Below are 25,866 nucleotides of genomic sequence, written 5' to 3' on the forward strand. Positions count from 1 at the left end.
ATAATTAATTTGACACTTTTAACTAATAATAATAATAATAATAATGTAGCTTCTGCTTTCTATTGGTAAAAGAAATTTTGAAATTCGGTTCTGTAAATCCAAAGATTATCCCGTAGGTACATAAATGTCGGCCTCCGTGGCGCAGTGGACTTACAAGACGGGGGTCCTGGGTTCGATCCCCGGCTGGGCCAATTGAGGTTTTCTTAATTTGTCCAGGTCTGCCTGGTAAAGCTTTGGCCGTGGCTAGTTACCACCCTACCGACAAAGATGTACCGCCAAGCGATTTAGCGTTCCGGTATGATGTCGAGTAGAAACCGAAAGGGGTGTGGATTTTCATAATCCTCCTAACAAGTTGGCCCGCTTCCATCTTAGATTGCATCATTAATTATCATCATGTGATATTGTAGTCAAGGGCTAACTTGTAAAGAATAAAAATAAAAATTGTTTTTGTAAAATACTTATAAGCTCGTCACGTGATTATTATCAGTGTACATTAAAATAACTTCTACTTATGTCCGTCAAGACAATGAAACCATCCAACCGATGTGCTCCAAACCGGTTTTTTATAAAGTTACAAAAATGGTTTCGAATTGCTTGAGGCTTACTCTTTTGCCTGTAAAGTATATCAGTTTGATAATATATAGGGGTTTTACCAGGAGCAGGTGAGGTTGGCAGTGTCCCCAACTGCCAACCTCACCTGCTCCTGGTGCACCCTGCAGATGGACTGGCCAAGGTCTGGCAACCATCAAATGGCGGTCTCTAAAAATCTAGCTTTGCGCAAACCAATCCGCATGACAGTATAGTCAGTACCTGGCAAAACTTTGTTAAGGACCGAACAACACTCCTTAGATCCCGGCAGTCCCATTTATTCCTGGCTCTGACAGCGGTTACAGTATCGGAGCAAAAGGTGTTAATAATCTCCGGCAGAGATACCGCTGCTAACCCCGATGGTTCTAAGACGCGGGTGATGGGCTGAGCTATGCTCGAAGTATCTCTGCGTGATCAAATCAGATGCGAGGAGATTCGCAGAAGAAGCGCGAAGCTGAAATGGCAGTGGTTAGCACATAGTTTGAAGAGCCAATAGACGTTGGGGTATAAATGTGATGTATTGGTCGACCCCTCACCAGGTGGAATGACGACATAAAGCGAATCGCAGGAATTCGCTAGATGTAGGCGGCTCACGATCGTTATTTATGTAAGTCCAAAGAAGACGTTAATCGGCTAATGAAAATGATTATGATAATTAAAAATGGAAAGCTACGAAGTAAAGAGAAACAATTTTAGGCAAGTTTCAGTCACAGTCTTTCTTGGTGTACAAAATGTGTAGTATTTTTAACCGCCTACCAGAAAGGAGGTTTTGTGTTCGTATATGGCTTTAGAATTTATTCCTGCGTCTGGAAACCTTTGCATAAAAAAATTGTACAGCTATAATTGCATTGCAAGTGAGTATCTATACAGTTAATTAAAGGATAACTATAAATATTTAGTTAAAGATTATATTGTTACTTGTCATAATATAGTTTATTTAGAATGGTCAATGAACTGTTTAACATTATTGTGAACTTCTTATGAAAATTCTCAACTGCTTGAGAAGAAAATACCAGATTTTATTACAAATTGAACCTTTTATATGATTTAAAATAAAACCATTCCGACATTTTCTTCGTAAAAGTAAAATATTTTCCAATAGTTGTAGGAGTTCGCTTTTTCATAGCTTCCCATTTATGTTGACTTTCAATTAAATTGATATTTCAAAATACTAATTCTCTGAATGCTCGACCGTTCTAAGTAACTCGTAACTTGAGATCGGGCCTTTAATAAACAAAACATTCGGTTACTAAACTGAATTTACCAGATACGTTATGTACGCGTTTTAATTTTGAATTATTAGTCATATTGTTGGCACATTCCTTAACAGTATGTAGGTAGTATAAGTTTACAGTCATATGGTGCAAAATAAAGGTTACCTGGAAAATTGTCGGAGAGTATTGAAAATTTCATACAAAGTAATTTAAATAATACCGACTATCCATGTAACACACGCGTTTATATAACAAAGCGACAACGTTGCATTTTAAAATATAAATACGTCATTATTTTATGGATGCGTATGAGGGAAACATTTTAAGATCTATTTATAAAAGAAATATTATTTACTCCGAAAATATTCATTTTAGAATACATATTCCTAATACATTTTAAACTAATTTTTGTTTAAAGAGTTATGGGGAATACTCCCGAGCACCCTGTATTACATACTATATGGTTAAATACAATAGATAATTAATTAATGTAAAGCATGGCATGTGTATGGTAATCTTAAGCCGGTATATGTAAATAGTGCGATCATGCGTCTAATATGGCTTGTTGATTATATTGCACATAGCAGTCACGTAGACATCTCCATATGAAATTTCATGAATATATTAGCACGTAAAGCCATTGGTCATGCCTAGTGTCCCACTGGTAATGGCATCCTACCGTCCCTTATGACTTAGTGTGAGGAAATGAACAGAAAGTTCCTGCTTTTTAGCATGCTTGGAGTTTCTTTGCGTGATCGAATCAGAAGTGAGGAGATCCAAAGACGAACCAAAGTCACATGACATAAACTCATTACCTATCCATTGCTTACAGATACGAGTGCATAACCAATGACGCAGCTGGGGAAAGTACTGACGTCATACCTATTACTGCGCCACTTAACTTGATAACGTTTTTGGGTCAGAAGGGTTTGGCATTGGCAGTAAAATTACAGGCATATACAGCTCAACACTTATGTTGGAGAATGTTTTGCAACCGAGGTAATCTTTTGCTAAAGGAGTAAAAAATTGTTGTCATACATTTCTTTTCAGTTAAGTTAGTCGAAGCGAGTTAATTAGGTTGAGATGCAATTTCTTTAGTGTTTGAATACCGATGTGATCGAGATTTAACTGATAGTCTTGCAGCCACGTGGCACGTTCATTCTCTTTCTACATACGCTAACGTTTCGAAACAAAATGTATGGGAATGAAGGAACCGATCGATAACTGGATCACGTGACATGTCTATAGTGAATGCCATTCCCATATTTTTTTTAATTTTCGAGGTGTTAGCCCTCATTCGTACAAGAGTTTTTTAACGGACGTTTCTGTTAATACAAATGCATTCCAAATTATATGTTCACACGAAAGCGTTTTTAAAACACGAGCAGTGTTGCATTTTAAATTTTGGGCGTTGTAAATAACATTTATTAAAGTTTATACTATATTTGAATGCTTTTTTAACGTCCATCAAAAAAACTCTCGTGCGAATAAGGGCTTAGCGTTTGTAGAAAGAGAATCGATGTGCCAAATGGCTACAGAGTAAGATCCGATAAGCTAATCTAATAAACATTTCTTATTTCTTCTATCTTTTTTACTCTGAAGATTTCAGCGTTTTTCTGATGTAAAGAATCCTGACATACGAGTAAAAGTCATTATTGAGAGCCATGATAGCCCAGTGTATTCCGGAGGGCGTAGGTTCGAATCCGGTCCGGGACATGCACCACCATCTTTTCAGTTGTGTCTCAAACGGTGAAGGAAAAACATCGTGAGAAAACCTACATACCTGAAAATTTTCTTAATTTTCTGCGTGTGTGAAGTCTGCCAATCCGCATTGGGCCAGTGGACTAATGCTCGAGCTCGAGCTCACCAGTGATAATAGTTGATAACATACATTACTTAGCAATGTTCTGAATGAATGACTGAATGAGACTACTCAATATTGAATATAATTAGCAAAAAAGAAGCCACATAACAATAATATGTTTTCAATTAAGTCTACCGTCTACCCAATGTGTGTGGGTTTGATTAGTCAAAGCCTTCGATAAAATAACATCGTAATATCATAAACAAGTACCTACTACACAAAAATATACTCTTGTTCGTATAGTTAATGCACGTAAGTAGATTCATAAATAAAACTGATGAAATAAACCTAATAGAAATACTAAATTAATAAAAATATAAAAAAAACATGTTACAATCTTTGTAATCCAAGTCCTCCGAAACGGTTAGATTAATTTAAATGTTTTTTTTTTGTTTATTATCTCATACTTGTAAGAGGTAAGGAATTATAAGGTAAGGAATTGTTATTGTTATTCTTATAACATCTAATATATAAAATTCTCGTGTCACAGTTTTCGTTGCCATACTCCTCCGAAACGGCTTAACCGATTTTGATGAAATTTTTTGTGCTTATCCGGTATCTATGAGAATAGGCCAACATCTATTTTTCCGCTAGTTAATTTATAAAAAAACTAGCAGATGGTGCGCGGTTTCACCCGCGTGGTTCCCGTTCCCGTAGGAATGCGGGGATCAAATAGCCTATAGATAGATAGGGGATAGTGTAGCTTCCCAACAGTGAAAGATTTTTTCAAATTGGTTCAGTAGTTCGAGAGCCTATTCAACACATACAAATGAACAATCAAATATTTTCATAATATTAGTATATAGATATAGGTACATACAATAATGATTTCGCCTAATGAGGAGGCACGAGGGTGAAACACCACTAAATTCCCAACACCGGGTTGAAAATTTCTAGAAAGAACACCTCCTATCCCCACCCCCATTTCTCAAAAGCGGTTTTACTTGCACAGAACCAACGTTGTCCGTTAAACTAGTTATCTATAAATACTAAATATTAATAAAAATAAATGAATCAGATGTCAATGATTCATCCAATAAAATCTATTTCCATTAGTAGGCTATACAAACTAATGGAAATTTTATTCTACTGATTATATTAAATTAAGAAAAGTATTGGAAGTCTCGATAGCCAGTTCTGGATATTATTTGAATATATTGATTTTTATGATACATTCGGGTAAATAAGGTAACTAGTAATTTATACATAAAAAGCAAAGATTGACTGGATATTTGCAAAATAAATAAGATTATAAAATTCCAAAATATATTAAAATTCGTTTTATCGTAATTAGATGAAAATTATTTTTTTTTCAGGGATCCGCGGCAGCGCCGCATATCTGACCCTTTATATCCCTGTAACTCCGAAAGTAATGATCGCAAATACCCCATTACTTTTAAAAAAATGCTTTACTATTAATATACTCTTAATTTAAATTCAATTTAAAAAACTGTCATCATCCCTATTGCTTAGGCAATCCCACTAGAAACGATCGAAAAATTTGTATATTCGTACATTTGGAACCCTGAAAAACATACATACAGCCGTTGAACATCCTCCTTTATGGAAGTCGGTTAAAAACGAGCAGGTAGAAGTAAAAGCAATTTCAAAATACGCCTTTTAAATTGACATTGGTTGATACGTTCTGCCTACTGGGTTTATATGTATTAAGATTTTTTTATGTGTCTTAAGTTTATATTCGAATCGGCGCTCTACCAACTGAGCTAACGAGCCATTATTGATTTACAGATGAGTTTAGATGTAGTCCATTAACGTAGAACTCTCATAATCTCCCAGATATTTGTTTACGCATAAGAAACTGGGCGCCATTAACGTGCTTTTAATAGATTGGATGCTTGGACGTGATGTAAAAGTCGTTCAGCGATGAGCAGTGACGTGCATAAGGTATTACCATTGTGGGTTCGATTCCCACAACTGGAAAATATTTGTGTGATGAGCATGGGTTTTTTCCAGTGTCTGTGTGTATTTATACATTATATAAGTATTTATATGTAGTATATAAATGTATATGAATATATTATAATATCAACTATCTTAGTATCCATAACACAAGCTACTCTGTATGCTTACTTTGGGGCTAGATAGTGATGTGTATTGTTTAAGTATATTTATTTATTTATTACCAGGGTAGGCACCATACGCCAACATTACACAAAATCTGTAGAGAGGTCAACTCTGCACATGAATTATATTTCCAAAATAACTATCAGCGGGTGATTAGTGATCGACACTGATGCCATATATGCAAGCAGTAAAATTTCTGTCTGTATGTTCGATAAAGAAACAAAAACTATTTGACGGATTTTAATGAAACTTGGTACAATTATTCTTCATACTCCTAGGCAGGTTATAGTATACTTTTCATCACGCTACGATCAATAGGAGCAGAGCGTTGAAGGGAAATGTTGGGAAAACAGTAAGTTACTCCATTTTTACAGCGATAGTACTGTAAGGGATGGATTTAAAAGGTCTAAGGGCGGACGAAGTCGCGAGCGCCGCTAGTTCATAATAAATTCTTCAGGGTAGATAGTGAACTTTTGCATCTATGATGTGCATGCCTTCCAAGAAGCTGATTAACTATAATTCATTTAATACGACTAGTACCAGATATGCGAAATGCGAAAATGAGAGTGTTTATTTCTTACGCTTTTATTCGTATACAACTTAACCCTTTAAAAATAATTTCATTAATGAAAAGCAACATCATCCGCGTGATATGGTTATAAATCATCACCGTATTCCCACGGGAATGGCAACTACGCGGGTGAAATCGCGGGTCGTTTGCTAGTGCATGCATACATATATATTATCTCCAAAATATTTGAATTTTTTGATATATTAACTTTAAAATATCATTATGATTAACGAGTATATTTTAAAAGACATTAGCCTAAATAGACATTAGCCTTAATATTATTTTGATAATAGATATTTTATCAAAATATAATGTCACTAACAAAAACCCACAGGTATAATTAAAATGATATTTACGCAAACATGACCGCAACACATTTAAAAACACTGCGTCACCTGGAAATTTTACGCTCCATCTAAGATTTAGGTAGCAAATTTTTATATATTTATAAACGCCTCGCAGTTTCACTACATTACCCTAACAAATAACTAGGCTTTCTAAACACAAAAATTAAAAAAAAACTCAAATTCACAACCCCGTAATGTTAGTATATATTGACAAAATTTAAGTATAGATTCCCGGTATTAAGCAAAGACCATTAATTATATATTCTTATTCGTAAGGGTTATTATCGCTTAATAAAACAAGAATATAAATATATAACTCTACCACGACTCTGCAATTTACCATATAATGTTCATCCTTTTCTTATACGGAATAAATGTAAGGTTTATAATAAACTGCTACATGAAAACTGACATATCTCCCAATAAGTTTAAAGTTTTTATTAAACGCAAGCTTATAGAAAAGTCATATTACATGACCGGCTACCGGCTACTTTTTGTTAAATAAACTAAAAAAGAATAACCTGGCCGAGTATGTAGTGGGCACTTCTCGGGACCCTCCTAAATTAAATTTTAAGTTTTCGACTAATTATTATCACCATTATCTTGAAATATTAATGCCTGATATTTCGAAAATGCTTGTAAACTAAGCCTAATTGAAATAAATGAATATCGACTATTGGTTGTACGTACTTTTTAAGCATAAAAGCCTTGCTGAGTTCCTTCAGGACTGTGGACACTATAGCGCCAGCTGCCGGCACAGCCAGTACCGATGCGTCCATACACACGGAGAGCGCAGCGGGAGCCAGGACCCCCAACCTGCTCAGCCTGGAACTATCCTTTGACATCACTCTCGAATCACCACTAGCAATGTTTGTCTTAAGTATCACGCACACGACCGTAACCGCAAAGCGATCTGCTTCGCGCGCTGTTTCAAACTCGAATGCGCAGTCGACCGGTTGCCACTGATCACACGCGCCATGCCATTGACCATAAGCTGCCATTGAGTACTAAATTAATTAAGTGCACCCACGACATATAAGAATATTGACAAACTCTTTTGATGATTGGCTGTAGCTCGGTTAAATATGCGTTATTGCGAAAAATGAGTTTGGCGTATAATAATTTATCTCTATGTATAATTCTATTAATATAATCTCACTATTTGAAGCTTCAATAGCTCAACGGAAAAAGGGCCGCACTCATCAACGAACGGTCGTCATTCGATACCCGCCCGTTGAAAGTATTGTCGTGTCCACTCATTTTCTTTTAAGTAGATAAGCGAATGGGAATATTAGTTATATTTAAAAAAAAATCATTGTATTATTTCAGAAAAGTAAATATTTATCATACTCTTATATCTATAGAACATTGTGTTAACAACCTCGCGAACTTTAAAATACAACTTGAAAATACTGAGCTTTTCTTAATTTTCAGAAATTTACAACAAATTTTTAGGCCGGAGTTGGAAAGTTGGTGGATCAGCACCTTGCTTCGGAAAACACTTAAACGTAGGTTTCAGCCAACCCGCATTAAAGCAGCAAACTGGGTAAATTCCATATCTTTAGTACTACAAGCTTATGGAGAAAGGCCTAGGCCCTGTAGGCCATTAGGATAAGCTGATATTAATGATTTTATTATGCACTAGTGGACGATTTCCACACAAATCCCCCGGGAACCATGGATTTTTTCGGGATAAAAGCCTATGTAGCCTATGTGTTAATCCAGAGTAAAATCTTTAAATGTCAGCCAATCGCTTCAGTAGTAGCGGCGTTAAAGAGTAACAAACATCCATACAAACTTTCGCGTTTATAATATTAGAAGGATTACACATATTAGAAAGTAATTTTGTATGTTCTAGTTTTTATAGATCTCTTACTCTAGATATCGAAATACTTAGAAACTCGGCGCTAAAATATCGATTTGATAATAATTGCCATTTATAATATTCTCTAGAAAATTACGCAAAATAGGTACCAATTATGGATTTCATCTTACGGAACACAGCCCACAACATTTCCTAAGCTGTAATTAATAATTATGATTAAATGTTATGTATTGACTATGCTGTTGTAATTATATCAACGCAACTGAGGCGTATTTAATCATTTCAAAGTAAAAACTATGAATACTATCTATTGAGTAATAAAAAAGTATCGTAGTTCAATTGAGTAAACTGATGGACTGTATTTAACGTCTTAGGTTCCCAAGTACTGAATAACTATAGCCATTCATATGATTGTGTAAGTGCCGTAAGCTCCTTAATGAGACCTCAGTGGGGTCACAAGAGGTTTTGGGCGAGCGAAGAAGCATCGCCTGATGGGGCCCGAAGGCAGAAGCAGAAGAGATGAGCGGAACGACTCTCTAAGGGCGTCTCGTCTCAGACTCGGCTTAGGGGGCCGTTCTGAAAGGGTGTTATCCCCTGAGTGTGTCAATCTGAACGCCCCGAGATCATGAGTTAAGAAAGCCCACGTCCGGGTGACGTCAGATACCGGGGACCTCGTCTTCGCTGGCGAAGACGCTGTGTAGTTGTGTTTGTATTGCCTGGGACACATTGTCGATTGTTATGTGTGACCAATGATGTTATTGGCAGGGAGGTAGTTCAGAGCCAGGAGAAGGACATAGGATACTTTTTTTTGTAGGGGTAGGGTAGGGGTAGGGTAGGGGTAGGGTAGGGGTACTACTACTTCTACCCTAACCCAGCCAAAATAAAATGTAAAATATAAGTATTGCTCGTATTTCTCAGGTTTATGCTAATTACAGTATTGCTTGAATAATAAATGAATGACTTATACACAGTATGATTATAGTAGGTAGGGTGGGACGGGAAAGAGTAAGTCACTAATAATTTTATCCGCTTAGATGAACAAGCAGTGTGCGTCATAAACTGAATGCTTAACTTTTAGATAATTTGTTGTCATCGTAAGAAAATTACTAATGTGGAAAACTACATGCTTCGATATTATGTACAATAACCTTGGGCATCAGTACTTACTTAGAATTTTTATTCCATTTGTATTTGAAACTTTTTTAAAAGTCTTTTTTTGAAGTCTTAAATTGATCATTATCGTGACGTGATTAAATAAATATTTCAATTTTTAAATATTTATTTGACAATACGAGACAAAACGATGTCGGCCATGATGGTCTATATTTCAACTGTTTTATGACGTCACGTTAACTAATCCTTTACCAAACTGAGCGTTTGACAAAAACATTAGTTAATAATTTGTTTGACGTTTAGTACATCAAGTGACATTGTTTCTGACATTTGGAAAATTTTATAAAATTCATGATTTTTAAATTAAGTTATTTATGAAATCCTTAACTTATTATCTGATATCGATATATTTCGGACTCTTATTCCATGAACTAAACGAAATTAATATTGTTTCTATTACATTTGATATGAGTAGCCTACCTACTCTATACTTAGCCTAACTTACTAAAAACTGCTACTATACATCTATAAGTAGTTATGTCTACTCAATGCATTCATTTTTATCATTCTTTACAAGTTAGTCATTGACTACAATCTCACCTGATGGTAAGTGATGATGCAATCTAAGATGGAAACGGGCTAACTTGTTAGGAGGAGGATGAAAATCGACACTCCTTTCAGTTTCTACACGGCATCGTACCGGAACGCTAAATCGCTTGGCGGTACGTCTTTGCCGCGGTGGTAACCAGCCACGCCACATACCTGGATCAATTAAGAAAATCTCAATCGGCTCAAACCCAGGGATCAAACCCAGGATTTGTAAATCCACCGCGCATACCACTGTGACACGGGGGCCGTCAAACATAGACTTAAATTGGGTGCATACCGGTAAATGCAGTTATTACAACGATTGTCACTGGCCGTGATTTCGTGGACAATGACAGTCGATAAGAAGCCTCAGGGACACTATCTCCCAATTCGAGTGATTGTAGAAATAAAAAAAAAATAGAAAACCATTTAATTTTTGGTCGCTATATTTTTCTTGCGTTTTTTACAAATCCCTCAGACCAAATATAGAAGGACCTGTGTCGCACTCATAGTCACGAACAAAATTGTCTGTCATTTTCTGAGGAAAAAGAGCTTAGATTTGGTAAATATCTTATACTAAACTAGAAGTTTTTGCCCGTTTTTTACACAATTCAATTACACCAAAAGATATTTTTACGTAGCTCTTTAACCGACGAACACGATTACAACTGTTTAACATTGATTCTATAGAGACAGTTTTTATAATCGCATTAGATCGTTGATCATATACTTTGACAGAAAAGTAACGTCTAGCGAGGCAGGTCCTATACAATAATTGGTCTGAGACAAATCCGTACAATCTTTTACTTACTTATAAGTACTTGTAAAGTTAACTAACAAAGCTATATTGTTACGATTTCCAGTAAGAAAATATAACAATCAAGTGTCGTCCATTTTCAATAATATAAAAAAAGTCTTCCTGCTTCATGGTTAGTGACTTCAAGGTGATGTCTATTGAGGAACACGCTAACTCTTCTCACAATCACCAACAAATACCTACTTACAACGTGACATTTTTTCCAAGCAGTAGGTATACCTATCGTACAACGTGTTAGGTAAATGGTATACATCCCGAAACGTACTCATATATTTCGATCTTTTAGACACAATTGTGTGTATAAAATAATAAAGATGGTCCATTTCTGGTCCACTCTTGTACGCCGTATCATTAAAACTTAAAACATACAAGGATTTTATTAAAATCTAAATAAATGAATAAATACTAAATAAAAAGAAATAAATAAAATTAAAACTCAAGTTTTGAGTTATAACAAGATGGCGTCCATAAAGCAACTATGATATGACAATTGACAGCAAACATCAAATCGACTACTGCGATGAATACCCTTAATAGTGTTGCATTTCTTGGGAGAGAATGAATATTATTTCGAAATAATTAAAGTAAATTCGTAGATTTGTTTAATCAAAAATAGGTGAAAAACATTTATTTTCTTTCATTTCTAGGGTACAATGACTGATCCTAGGCTCCATACAATTTTTCCATTCATCTCCTTTACCAAAAATAAAATTTCATACTAAATTACAAACCTGTTATTTTGAAAATTTAATCAACTCGATGACCCTAACAGCTGTTTTTAACAGCGGCCAAAGTGGATTGATAGTGTATTTACCCAACACCTTGTCCAAATGAACTAGGCGATGCCCGTTCATTAGCGTGAAAATCATATTTTTAGACCCGCGGGAACCATGGCTTTTTCCGGGATAAAAAGTATTAAAATGACTTTTAGTTAATATATATATATATATATATATATATATATGCTTTTAGTTAATATATGATGTTGTTTAACAACTTCCTCTAAGTACCCGTGAAAGTCCTGTTAAAATCGATTAAGTCGTTTCAGAGACTAGGCCGGATAAACAGACAGACAGAAAGACAAATATTTCAGAAAAGCCTGATTGTGTTTTAGTTTCATGTAAATAACTATAATCATTTGAGAAAACACAGACAGAAACTTCAATTTATAGGCTTCCGTAGTGCACAAGGCACCCTTAGCCCTCATTCGCACGCGAGTTTTTTTAACGGACGTAAAAAGGCGTACAAATACAACAAATGCATTCCCAAGTATATGTTCACATGACAAAACATACGCTTATAAGACACGACGTTTTTTTCAAGCATCTAGTGTGTTTTGTCAATTAAAAATTTAATTAATAGTTAATTTCTTAAAATGTACATAAATTAAAAGTTGGAGGTACTCACCCTGGACCGGATTCGAACCTACGCCCTCCGAATCGAATGCACAGATCCACGGATTTCCTTTAAATTAGTCAAACCCTTGCTTACGACAGTAGTCAGGAATATACATACACATTCCTCGTTCATTTCTGCTAACAACATGTACCACTAAATAACCCAACGAATTCACTTACAAAAGCTTAGACAAACACGTATGCCATCCTAATGATACATTGTAAATAACAAAACTGTATTCAATAGGTTTATTTATTGCATATTGCCAGACAAATCAGTCGCGCGCGACACCGTAAAAAGCTTAATGAGCAATTATTTTTCACCACATCCTTTCAGTGACGCACCGCGTATGCGACGGGAATACGTATTAGGCAAATCTCGTGTAACAAAGGATAGGGAAGCCTTATAAGGTTAGGTACGGCATCCTTATTTAAGGAAGGTCAACAAACAAGACCGAGTCACGTACACCCGCCGAACTACGGAGAAGTCGAGAGGTCTCCGCTCTGATTCATTTCCTGATCGGCTGTTGTGTACGAAGTAATTGTTGGGATCACAGATATTTTGACAGATTTTTTAGAATTGTGTACCTACCTCAATAGGAAAATGGAATCTAAAATAAATAAAGGCATAATGCGTGGTGATAACCTACAATTCAAAAAAATATGTCAATGTCACAAATAACGTCGCCGTCGTAAGCCTATTTCAACCACAGAGCTCGGAAAACAATTTAAACGCTCTCCAGGGAATCAAAATTCTTAGGATACTGCAGTTTCGTTAACTTACTCGTAGACCGATGATATTTGGCAATGATCAGATCCCCAGCCGATGATCTATGGTCGCACATGATCCTTACTCAGACTTTCTATCTACTTATTTGGAGAGGAAGCGGACTTTTATTACAGTAATATATATATTTTTAATTAAAGAATTCCATCACCACCATAGCGCTGAAATAAAATCACAACGATGGTGCTTACCGGCAAATACTCCGTTGTCATATTAAATAAAATCCATATTCACTTAACTAACTATTAAATTTATTTTAATTCAATAAATAAATACCACCTAAGGGAACTGGGAATCCCCAGTGTCCAAATACACGTACATATAATGTACATCTTACTTCAAACGTGACTAGACATATCAAATACAAATCAAACACCGTATGCATTTACATATGCCACTAATCACTCAAGGCCATCCTTGACTATGTTATTGCCATGCTCTGAGGGTTTTATGTCTGCGGAAGTTAAAATATCTTTGATATCTGGAAAAATTTGTGTGTGCCTAAGTGCTGCATCCCATTCCAAAGATTTCCAACGCTTTCTGCTGTCTAAACGGTTGTGATTTAGCTCCGCAATAAATTTTCGTCTGGAGATATTGAAATCATCAGATTTTGAGCGAATTCTGTTTACACATTTATCCTGGTTTGTTTTCTGTGTACGAATATTACTGAAACTTGAAATGCCGGAAAATTCTCCTAATTGCTGTCGGCGAAATCTCGCACGAGGCGCATTCCGATCTCCCTCCTCGCGTCTCGCCAGCCAATAGTGATGAGTGATAGGATCCCGAGGTCCCCAGTGCCGCGAAGGCCTAAATGATGACTTCAGCTTCTGTAATAAAAAACATGGGACTTCCTTATGTCGACAAACCAAGTACCCGAAATAAGGAAACACAGAACGCAGAACGGAGGCAAATTATGATTACTTAACGAGACCCTGCGTCTTGGGGCACTTGCGGAAAATTATTAAGACACTTCGCATACATAAAGAATTCGCTTTGCCATATAAAAGAACTTTCAAAATATCTTATGGTACCTTGGATCAAAAGAATCTTTTTTTTATTCAAGTTATATTTTGCATTTGTTTAAATCTATGAAGCGTTAAGTATTAAAAATATATAATATTTAGAGTTGCCAAGTAAACCATAATCACGGAAATTCACTATATATTAGTTTCCAAGTTTAGGTAACAGAAAAAACGGCGATTAGAATGGAATCTCTCTTAAAAGTCGCACAAGTTGCATTAAAGTTGACAAGTAATATAAGTCAAGGACTAACTTGTGAAGAAAAAAAAAATGAGAAGTAATATAGCGTTACTAATCTTACCCCCACAAAGTCATATTGGACTTGCTTCGCTACTGATATAGCCGCAAACACCAAAAACAGGACTAAAGCTCCACTGAGGCTGGTCACAATCCCCGCCTTCTCCCAAGGGGCTTGCAGCCAATCAGGTTGGTCGATAAAACTGACGACGATCCACCAAAGCGTTAATGGCGTCACGATACCGGGGACTGAGCACCAGCCCCATACCCAGCACTTGGGCAGCTTGCTCCCTAGCAGGAACTCGATATCTTCCACTAACACTTTCCATCCTGAAGAAAACAATAAAAACATGACAACAACAAGTGTACGGAAGTAATGTTTCCTCATTGTATTAGTTACGGAAAATTAACCACTAGAATTTATATTGTCCAGTTAACAAAAGGCTTCAGGTGATTTTTTTTTTCTTTAAGTTAGCCCTTGACTACAATCTCACCTGATGGTAAGTGATGATGCAGTCTAAGATGGAAGTGGGCTAACTTGTTAGGAGGAGGATGAAAATCCACACTCCTTTCACACGTCATCGTACCGGAACGGTAAATCGCTTGGCAGTACGTCTTTGTCGGTAGGGTGGTAACTAGCCACGGCCGAAGCCTCCCACCAGCCAGACCTGGACCAATTAAGAAAACCTCAATCGGCCCAGCCGGGGATCAAACCCAGTACCTCCGCCTTGTAAATCCACCGCGCATACCACTGCGCCACGGAGGCCGTAAAGTTAAAGTTTAGTGCAGTGACCTTTCCCGGAATCCAAACATTGTTGTTAGTAAATAATAATTTGTAAACATTATAAACAAATTAGTTATGCTATAAGAAATTAAATATCACGTGTTTCAAACGGTAGAAGAAAAAGTGAGGAAGCCTGTATACCTGAGACTTTTCTTAATTATCTACGTGTGTGAAGTCTGCCAATCCGCATTGGGCCAGCGTAAGGCTCCCCTCATTCAGAGATGAGACTCGTGCTCAATAGTGAGCCGAATAAGGGTTGTTAATGATTATGATGAATTATGTTTTTACCAGCGTTTAATACTATTTTATCCAAATGTCTTTTTTACTTCAAAATGAGAAATCACGGTTATAAACGGTTTCGAACAGTAATAAAGAGTAACCGGATGTACTCTTGAAAGTGTACTCAGGCATTTCCCAATTGTTTCCTTCCGTCTAATTTCTACCATAAAACAACAAAACGCATTAAACACCTTTAATCTCTACGAGCTTCACATCCAATTTGCTCACGTTTCGCAAAATAGCACTGTTATCTGCAACCTACATTTAAACATCATCAAGGCTCATACTTTTGTAGCTCAGCACGCCTTTCTTAGACTTCATCATTTCTTTCTATCTGGTCAGGATTTAACTGTATTAAGCGTTGGGTTATTTACCAAATAGAAGCATAATACCGTAAATGAAGACGAAGGCAGATATTTCAACCACGGTCGTAACGCTGACAAGGCAAGGTACTACGACGTCTTCAAATAACGCTAGAGCAGAGTGTCCCACAATGAGTACTGCGAGCGCCGCCGCTGCGCCAACCACAGAGCTGCCCATCGAGAGATGGCGCCACTTGTGACCTCCCACACGACGAAAACGGTCGTACAATGGATAGAGCAACGCTAGCTGAAAATAAAACATATTTGAATGATCTTTTTCTTAGAAAGACTACAATCAGAAACTTAAGTTAACTTGGCGGTAGGCTATTTCAGCATGGCTCTCATAATGATATAATAAAAAGGGCTCTTGCCACCATAAATATTCTTGCGCTAATCGAGCCGTCAGGAATAAGTCGGGATGATGGCAAGAGACCTGATGGATTGACGCTGGTTTCTTGGGAAATGGGGTGAGCCCTAATGTGGGACGCTACATGTGTTGACACATTAGCACCGTGTCATATCAGGGAGACAGAAACAAGACCGGGAACCGCAGCACAAAAACCTGAAACCGGTAAGTGGCTCAAGTAATGCCTCTCTGACAGAGAGTTACATTACATTACCTTTAACCGTGGAGACGCAGTGCCAAAAAATTTAACCGAACCATTTCACCACGGCTAGTTGCCTCGACTGGTGACAGAAGGGCTGGCTCATGTTTTGCGCAAAAGATCAGCCTGGCTGTCCAGCGCGGAAATGCAGCCAGTATTCTTGCCACCATTCCACGAGGGCATGATTTGTATAGTTATTAGGATAAGTAAGCTTAAGTTCCTTGTTGTATTCTTACTTATCATAATAACTATTCAAATCGTACCCACATAGAATAATGGCTAGAATACTAGCAACATTTCCGCGAAATACAGTCAGTATGATACTTTGCGCAATAAATGAACCAGCCCTTTTGTCACCAACTACGTTGAGGCAACTAGCTGCGGTGAAATTATTCGGATTTTTTTTGGCTCTGCGAACCCATTGCCTTAGAGTCTCCACAGTCAAATAAGTTATATAAGAATCAGTGTCAAAAATTACATAAGCACAAACCATAATTTTGCTCTATATTGTAGAGCAAGTGATTTGATTATTGTATAGTCTACATTCTTTAAAAGCCCCAATGGCTCAACGGTAAGAGCGGCGGGACTCATTTTCGAGGGGTGGTGGTTCGATCCCGGCCCCGTTGGTCTTTGTCGTATTTGGTTTGTCGTACCCACTCCTAACACAGTCTTTCCCGACTAGTAGGAGGGGAATGGGAATATTGGTCATATTAAAAAAAATATATGGCAAATATTCTTTAAACAAAAATCCACAATCTATGCGTTATCAAAACTTACCATAGTAATCATTCCCGAGAACGATAACATAGCCAGCATGAGTATCGACCACACGGTCCCTAAATCCTTTTCTGCAGAGGTCTTATATATCTGGACGATCACCGCCAGATTATTTGTCTCCTTCTGGCCGGTGCCGCCAACCGCGAACCAGAACAGGATACCCGCCCATCCAAACAAAATGTTTGCGCCAACAAGTGACAATGTTGTCCTAGAAATCAAATTATTATCTTTATACAAAATTTTTCTAGAACTATATAAACTTATTTAATAAAAAACAATCGACTAGAACCCGACATCGCAATACGATATCGATGATATTGGAAAGTAATTATAACATATGTTACTCGCTCATAATATAGCTTTCCATAGGTGTAAGTGCTGTAGGCGTTAGGGTTTGACGCGTTCATTCTGTAGCTTCGGTGCTTCATGTTATGTGGTTATTACTATTATATTACAACCATCGATATAGGATAGCTTACTCTCCACGTAGAAACATTCATCATCATTATAAGCCTGCTTATAGGATAGCGATATGGAGCCTAGACCCACCACTGCTCCAGTGTAATTTGGTGGGCTTATGGTGATAATGTTAAATTACTTAATGATCATTATCGATGACTACGTTATTGATAATGACGTTTTAACGTGATCTCTGAAGGACGGGGTTTCACGCCGCCTTCGCCTGAGAATTCATACAGTAAATTTCTTAGACGAAAGAAAAGTGACATCGATGATTGCAACATAAAAACTCCCGTCCTGTTATCACACTACTATTATTAAGGCAAAAGTTTGTGTGTAAGTGTGTATGTTTGTTGCTTCTTTGCGCTGCGGCTACTGAAGCGATTTGGTTGAAATTTAGAATGGAAATAGACTTTACTCTGGATTTACACATCGTTGTCATCAACCCTTAATCGGCTCACTGCTGAGCTCGAGTCTCCTCTCAGAATGAGAGGGGTAAGGTCAATAGTCCAACACGCTGGCCCAATGCGGATTGTCAGACTTCACACACGCAGAGAATTAAGATATTTCTCTGGTATGCAGGTTTCCTCACGATGTTTTCCTTCACCGATTGAGACACGTTATATTTAATTTCTTAAAATGCACACAACTGAAAAGTTGGAGGTGCATGTCCCGGACCGGATTCGAACCCACACCCTCCGGAATCGGAGGCAGAGGTCATATCCACTGGGCTATCACGGCTCAGATTTACACATAGGACATACAAAACATAGGATTTTCATTCCGGAAAATACATGACTCCCGCGGGATTTGTGAAAAACTGAATGTGACTGCGCCCGCTAGTGTGTCGATAAATCTTTATTGAGTAAAAAAAACTTACCATTGAACATTAGTATTAGCGTATATGGAATCGCCAGAGGAAATAAGATACCCTCCCGCTATCTGGTTAGACACCAGGGCTTGAACCACGGCGCTGTGCCAGATGTTCGGACGCACGAAGTTAACCCAGTCACTGCTATTTACCATTGACGGCACATCGTCTTTATTACCGACATACGATATTATTATTATGCCAAGTAAGAGTACCAGAAAACCAAACGCATACATTATCCTTTTCATTAATTTAACTGGATTGTACAGACTGCAAAAAAAAAATATGTTTATACTATTATAACTTATAAGTAACTTTTTGTTTTAGGCCGTGATAGCCCAGTGGATATGACCTCTGCCTCCGCTTCCGAAGGGTGTGGGTTCGAATCCGGTCCGGGGCATGCACCTCCAACTTTTCAGTTGTGTGCATTCTAAGAAATTAAATATCACGTGTCTCAAACGGTGAAGGAAAAACATCGTGAGGAAACCTGCATACCAGAGAGTTTTCTTAATTCTCTGCGTGTGTGAAGTCTGCCAATCCGCATTTGGCCAGCGTGCTGGACTATTGGCCTAACCTCTCTCATTCAGAGAGGAGGCTCGAACTCAGCAGTGAGCCGAATATGGGTTGATAATGATGATGATGAACTTTTTGTTTTAGCAATTAAAGACTTATACATATATAGGAGATCATAGATTTGTGTTCATGTGATATAAATAAAAACATTTTTAACAGACTTCAAAAAAAAAGGAGGAGATTACCACTGGGCTATCACGGCTCTATAGTGTACTTACATTGTAGTAAGTAAATTAGAATAATAAATAAACAATGGGTTTACAAAACTAAATAGCCACTGACTAAATTAGTAAAGAGTGTATTGTAGAGTCTAAAATACGATATAACAAAGGGTGATAATACACTCATTAAGTACTCACATAAAAGGGAACAGTATCCAAAGCGCTATAACAATAGATGCCAACGCTATGTAGTACTCAGGTTGCTCACCAATAGGAGCCAGAAAGGTTTCACTGAAAAATATATAACATTAATACCCTCCTTAAGGACTTGAATAAATAGTAAATAAATATAATTAAACAGTACCATCTAGCCCTAAAATCATCATCATCATATCAGCCGATGGACGTCCACTGCAGGACATAGGCTTTTTGTATAGACTTCCAAACATCACGATACTGAGCCGCCTGCATCCAGCGAATACCTGCGACTTGCTTGATGTTGTCAGTCCACCTGGTCGACCAGCACTGCACTTTCTGGTGCGGGGCCGCCATTCCAGCACCTTGAGACCCCAATGGCCATCGGCTCTTGGAACTGTGTGCCCCGCCCATTGCCACTTCAGTTTCGCAACACGTTGAGCTATGTAGGTGACTTTGTTCCTTCTGCGGATCTCCTCATTTCTAATTTGATCACGCAGAGATACTCCTAGCATAGCTCGTTCCACCGCCAGCTGTGTTACTCTGAGCCTTCTTATGAGGCCCATAGATAGCCCAAAGTAAGCGTACAGAATAGCCTGAACTAGCTAATAGCTAGTATCATCATATACTATGGTTCTAGATAAGATTGTAAAGTGGTGGTAAAAAAAATAAACCTTGATAAATATATATAAAATAACCCTCGTAACTTTAGTTTTAAGTTTTTGACAATAATTATCACCATTAAATTAAATATGACAAAATTTGACGTTTCAAAAGTGCTTGTAAAGTAAGCTTAATTGAAATAAATGAATTTTGAATTTAAAAGAGAACATAAATATAATAATGTATAAAACACGCAGAGATCCTAAAATCCTAAGTATATTATTTCGTGCAAACTTCGAGAAACACTTTTTTCGAAGGGTTTCCACGAAACTAAGCGGCTGTGGATATGATTTCTCAAATTATAGTAAAGTACAATCAATAAATTCTCATTCATCTTACGAGTATTTTTATATAAAGTTATTCATCATAACAAGCATCGCTCCGGGCCAACAAAAATGTGCATATTTGTCCATTATTAAGTTCGAGTTTATAAACATCGTACAAACTGATGTGTTGTTATTATGTTATTTAGGTTGTGTTGCAATATGCAACGTTTTACGCCCAGCCCTCCCCCCCCCCACACACGGGGGGCCAGGGTTTAATATACGGACGGAGGTCCTAGGTTCGATCCCCGGCTGGGCCTATTGAGGTTTTCTTAATTGGTCCAGGTCCAACCTACCGACAAAGACGTACCGCCAAGCGATTCAGCGTTCCGGTACGATGTCCTGTAGGATTTGCATTCTCCTCCTAGCAAGTTAGCCCGCTTCCATCTTAGATTGCATCATCACTTACCATCAGGTGAGATTGTAGTCAAGGGCAACTTGTAAATAAAATACGAAAAAAAAATAGTATAGGCAAGATAATTGACAAGAAATGACCCAGGAAATAACCGTAACTAAACATAAGTCTGCTGTTCATTGGTTTCATTCTAAATTTCATATAATTTTACTGCAAAATCATTTCATTTCTGTTTGCTAGCTATACATAACCTCTACTTACTTTAAACAGTTTGTTTCGTTGTATACAATTTCCACTTCACCTTCCTATAAAAGAAGAGTTTCATATAAACTTAAAATAAATATACCTAACAACTTATTTCATTACATTTAAATTATTCTTTATGTACATAAAGTATCTATAGCCTCAATAGCTCAACGGTAAGAGCGGTCGGACTCGTCACCGAGGGGTGGTGGTTCGATCCTCACCCCGTTGGTCTATTGTCGTACCAGAGTCTTTCCCGACTAGTTGGATGGCAATGGGAATATTGGTCATATTATTAAAGATATGGCAAATATTCTTTAAAAAAAAAAAGTTAGAATTTATAATAGGTATTAATTTATATTAAAAAGGTGAAAACTGTGGATATAACATCTGCCTCCAATTCCGCAGGACATAGGTTGAAATCCGGTCCGGGTAATGCACCTCCAACGAAGTTAAATATCACGTGTCTCAGACGGTAAAGGAAAAACATAGTGAGGAAACCTGTGTAGGTATCTGAGACTTTTCTTAATTATCTAAATGTGTGCAATCCGCATTGGACCAGTGTGGTGGACTATTGGCCAAACCCTACTCATTCTGAGAGGAGACTCGTGCTGAGCAGTAAGCCGAATATGGGTTGATAATGATGATGAATGATGAATATTAATGTGATTTACCTGTGGATCTAAATGCTCCGAGCAATCCGTTTTCACGATAGGATTGCTTATTGTATGAAATATGTATGTGATAGTGATGGATGTATAGACGACTGTATACAAAGCAGACAAAAAAGATATCAGCAATCTTAAAAACCCAATGCCTGAAAGAAAAAGAGCACTTCTTTTCCATTATCTGCCTATTTTGACAGCCTATTTGCGAGCCAAGCCTATCTCCTAATAGGTGAGGTGGTAAAAAGAATAGGGTATGGAAATCTCTCCTGAAGTTTGCAGTCTTTCCTAATTCTTACAATCTGGGCGTCTTTAAGGTGAGAGTGAATAGGCATCTTGCAGGCAAGCGCGTTCCAGCTTAGGCCACATCAGCTACACTTACCATTAGGTGTGATCGTGGTTAAGCGCGAGCTTATCTATACTAATATTATAAAGAGGTAAAGTTTGTAAGTTTGTAACAATTTTTTGAAATGGGGTAATCTTCGGAACTACTGGTCCGATTTTAAAAATTCTTTCACCAGTAGAATGCTACGTTATCGGGGAGTGCTATAGGCTATATTTTATATTTCTATCATATATAACTACTGAGTTTTTGCGGGTTTTCTCTTACAGGTCGGACCGAAAAATTTACTTATTCGCATGCGCTGCCTCAACCATTGTGTATAACTGAAATAAATGTATGGAGGCTTTTTGAACCTTTAAAAGTTCTACAAAAAAGTCCGCGACACCATATATCTATCTTTTATATTTTAGCAGATATAGTACCTTTAGTACTTTAATAAATTATTTAAAATTAAGGTTTACGTCATTATTTACACAACTAAACTTAAATCCTTATCAAAATAAATTATTTTATAATCACAAGGATATTATAGAGATAAGATTTGCCCTTTACAGTATGTTAATTAGTTATATAGTTTCGGAGATAATACAAAATTTCTGAAAATCGCAGAAATGCCGCTATATGACGCCCCGCGGTTTCAATTACGTGGTTCCCGTTCCCGTGTGAATATGAGAATCAAACATAGCCTATGGCACTCGCAAATAATGTATCTTTCTATTGGTAAAAGAATTTTCCAAATTGGTCCAGGAGATCCAGAGATTACCTCTGACAACCACACAAACTTTACCTCTTTATAGTATTAGCATAGAAGTCGCTTGGGAAATTATAGTCTTTTGGTCATTGCACCACGCACAAAAGGCTGGACCAATTTTGCTGAGGGTAGGGCTATCCCTACCCTCAGCAATCCCTATCCTATGATAGGGGTAGGGAAGGGGTAGGATAGAGGTAGGGTAGGGGTAATTTAGGGAAAGTGTAGGGTAGGGTAGGGTAGGGTAGGGTACGGATAAGGTAGGGGTAGTGTAGGGTAGGGGCAAGGTAGAGGTAGGGGAAAGATATGGAACGTATAGGGTAGGGGAGGAGTAGGATAGGGGTAGTAACCCTACCCTACCCTAGGGTAGGGTTAGGGTAGGGGTAAGGTAGGGTAGGGGTACGGTAGGGGTATATTAGGGGTAGGGTAGGGTAGGGTAGGGTAGGGTATGGATAGGTTACGGGTAGGGTTAAGGTGGGGGGAGGGTAGGGTTAGCGTTAGCGGTAGGGTAGGAGTAAGGTAGGGGTAGGGTAGGGTAGGGTTGGGTAGGTTTACGAGCAGGGTAAGGTAGAGGTAGAGAAGTTTACATCAATTTTTACGCGGACGAAGTCGCGGGCGTCCGCTAGTTCCATATAAAAAAGAAATACCTGTTCCTATGCGAGTTGGAATAGCTTAACTTGGATACATTTTTCCTCACTGTTATTAGCGTCATAAGTCGACCTATTATTACAATGGTCAGCGTAATAATGTAATGGTTACTAAACAGTAAGCCGTGATAGCCCAGTGCATATGACCTCTGACTCCAATTTCAGAGGGTGTGGGTTCCAATCCGGTCCGGGGCATGCACCTCCAACTTTTCAGTTGTGAGCATTTTAAGAAATTAAATGTCACGTGTCTCAAACGGTGAAGGAAAACATCGTAAGGAAACCGGCATACCAAAGAATTTCTTAATTCTCTGCGTGTATGAAGTCTGCCAATCTGCATTGGGCCAGCATGGTGGACTATTGGCCTAACCCCTCTCATTTTGAGAGGAGATTAGAGCTCAGCAGTGAGCAGTACACAGGCCAAGGTGTAAAGCCTGTCGACCTCGTGACGCATCAGGGGAAAATTATATGATGTTTACTGTAGCCCTTATTAGCTAATGCCCACCTATGAAAAGAGCTGCTGCATTTAGATTTGAGTATTTTATTATAGTACTTACCTTTGAAAAAGGGCACCGCCCTCCATATCCCTACAGCGTCTTGCTGACTCAGTTGCCCCACAGAGAGCTGTAGTAGGGCAGCAGGCAGCGCTACGAGTGCCGCAGCGACCGTCGTCACCAAGGCGCTGGTCACAGCACCATAGCGGAAGGCATCACGCGGTGCTCGCCAGCTTGTGCCGAAACTAAGCGACACGGCTAACGTGCAAAGATAAGGCTGAATTGATCGCCAACTTAGCGCATCCTGTAATTTAAGAACGAGAATGATTACCCATATTTTTGACTTGGCTTATATACCTTATGTATCGACATCATCATCATCAGCCGCTGGACATAGACCTCTTGCTTGGACTTCCAAACACAACGGTCTCAAGCCGCCAGCATCCAGCGACTCCCTGCAGCCCGCTTGATATCCTGGGTCCACCTAGTGGGGAGTCGACCAACACTGCGCTTTCCGGTGCGGGTTCCACATTCCAGCACCTTGGGACCCTAACGTGCATCGGCTCTTCAAACTATGTGGCCTTTCTATTGCCACATCTGTTTAGCGACTCGCTGCGCTAATGTCAGTGACTTTGGATCTCCTGCGGATCTCCTCAATTCTGATTCGATCACGCAGTAACTTTGTGCACGCAGAGTAACTTTTAACCCTTCTAATAAGGCCCATAGCTAGCGATTAAATCTCGGATTTTTCGAAGCTTTATCTTTATATTAAAAGCTGATTGGATAATGATGATTTCATGTCTGGATGAGGCAGGATGCTCCAACATAAAAATATTAATTATCTTAATTTACGAGTAGGTCATGTTATGTTGGTCCATCAAAGAAGACAATGAAACTCGATAAACATCTACTAAATGATTTCACTTATCCTTTCATAGAATTATTTACCTCCATTATTAATTGAATTAGGTATTTATTTAAAATCCAAAAAACAATAGTTAATGAGAATACAAAATACAAACCACCCCATTATTTATATTAAGAGTGTAACTAACTACTCAAATAAGTTTTTATTAAACCTAAATAATGCAGACTGTACTCCCATACGATAAACAGTGAAGATATTAAAAAAAACTTACCTTAAAATTGTAAAAACTGATCATCCTTCGAAAGCCAACCACACGCGTACTTACATAGCATAAAATCACATAACTCGCTTTGGGTGATAAAGATGCATGGAACGTTTGAGTGAGACTCCGTGGCTGTCCCAGATATGGGAGATAACACGATATCGGCGAATTGATCTCTTGGATCGACCTTATCGGATTTGTGAAATGTGAAGTTTTCTCGGCGGTTAAACATTGAGAGCCTGTGTAGGCCAGACATATCTCATTTTGAATGTCGTAAATTTTGTACGAACTACTTTGACTTTTGTTAAATAAGAATATTTGCCATATCTTCTAAATATCACCAATATTCCCATTCCCCTCCAATTAGTCGTGAAAGACTGTATTAGGAGTGGGTACAACAATAGACCAACGGGGCGGGGATCGAATCACCACCCATCGGTGATGAGTCCTACGGAGACCAGGATAGTGAGATTCATTCTTAGACTTACTTCCAAAAGTTGAAAAAAGTGTAAATTTTTAAATTCGTCTCAAGCGAAAAGCTTTGTTCTACTCCCATTTCGTAATCTACTCAAACATGAATTAACCATATTACAAAGCTATTAATTTCTACAGGTCGTTCATTACCACGCGGGTAAACCGTGCTACAATTATTTTTTTTTAATTTTTAAATTATTTCAATTTATTGGCTACAAAAATTCAGACCTCCTTATGAGAGAAAAGTCTAGATCACCCCGAGACC

The 25,866-nt window shown here is 37.9% G+C and overlaps 2 protein-coding genes across 2 annotated transcripts in view; both read right to left on the minus strand.

The window, feature by feature from the left end:
- The window catches only part of LOC112042902 (tyrosine-protein phosphatase corkscrew), a 60,388-nt gene extending 52,703 nt beyond the window's left edge, over nt 1–7,685 (minus strand). Inside the window, exon 1 of the mRNA XM_024078105.2 lies at nt 7,360–7,685. Within this exon, the coding sequence (XP_023933873.1) occupies nt 7,360–7,670 (311 nt within the window). The 5' untranslated portion in view covers nt 7,671–7,685. The remainder of the gene's footprint in view (nt 1–7,359) is intronic.
- A 5,772-nt stretch (nt 7,686–13,457) lies between these two features.
- Nucleotides 13,458–24,951, minus strand: LOC112042901 (sodium- and chloride-dependent neutral and basic amino acid transporter B(0+)-like). The gene is made up of 10 exons (XM_052890725.1): nt 24,946–24,951; nt 24,061–24,340; nt 21,749–21,920; nt 21,122–21,133; nt 19,523–19,615; nt 18,600–18,860; nt 17,261–17,468; nt 15,909–16,125; nt 14,518–14,783; nt 13,458–14,023 (listed from the first exon to the last, which is right to left on the minus strand). The coding sequence occupies exons 1-10, from the start codon at nt 24,949–24,951 to the stop codon at nt 13,598–13,600; spliced, it is 1,941 nt and encodes a 646-aa protein (XP_052746685.1). The 3' UTR covers nt 13,458–13,597.
- Between the last annotated feature and the right edge of the window lie 915 nt (nt 24,952–25,866).

This window comes from Bicyclus anynana, chromosome Z (assembly GCF_947172395.1).
Source record: "Bicyclus anynana chromosome Z, ilBicAnyn1.1, whole genome shotgun sequence".
Classification (NCBI taxonomy): Eukaryota; Metazoa; Arthropoda; class Insecta; order Lepidoptera; family Nymphalidae; genus Bicyclus; species Bicyclus anynana.

Coding starts and splice junctions, on each gene's coding strand:
- LOC112042901 (XM_052890725.1), bottom strand. Junction 21,921..24,060: donor GGCGGTGCCCTTTTTCAAAG/GTAAGTACTATA, acceptor TTTTTCTTTCAG/GCATTGGGTTTTTAAGATTG. Junction 14,784..15,908: donor TGCCTTCGTCTTCATTTACG/GTATTATGCTTC, acceptor TGTTTTCTTCAG/GATGGAAAGTGTTAGTGGAA.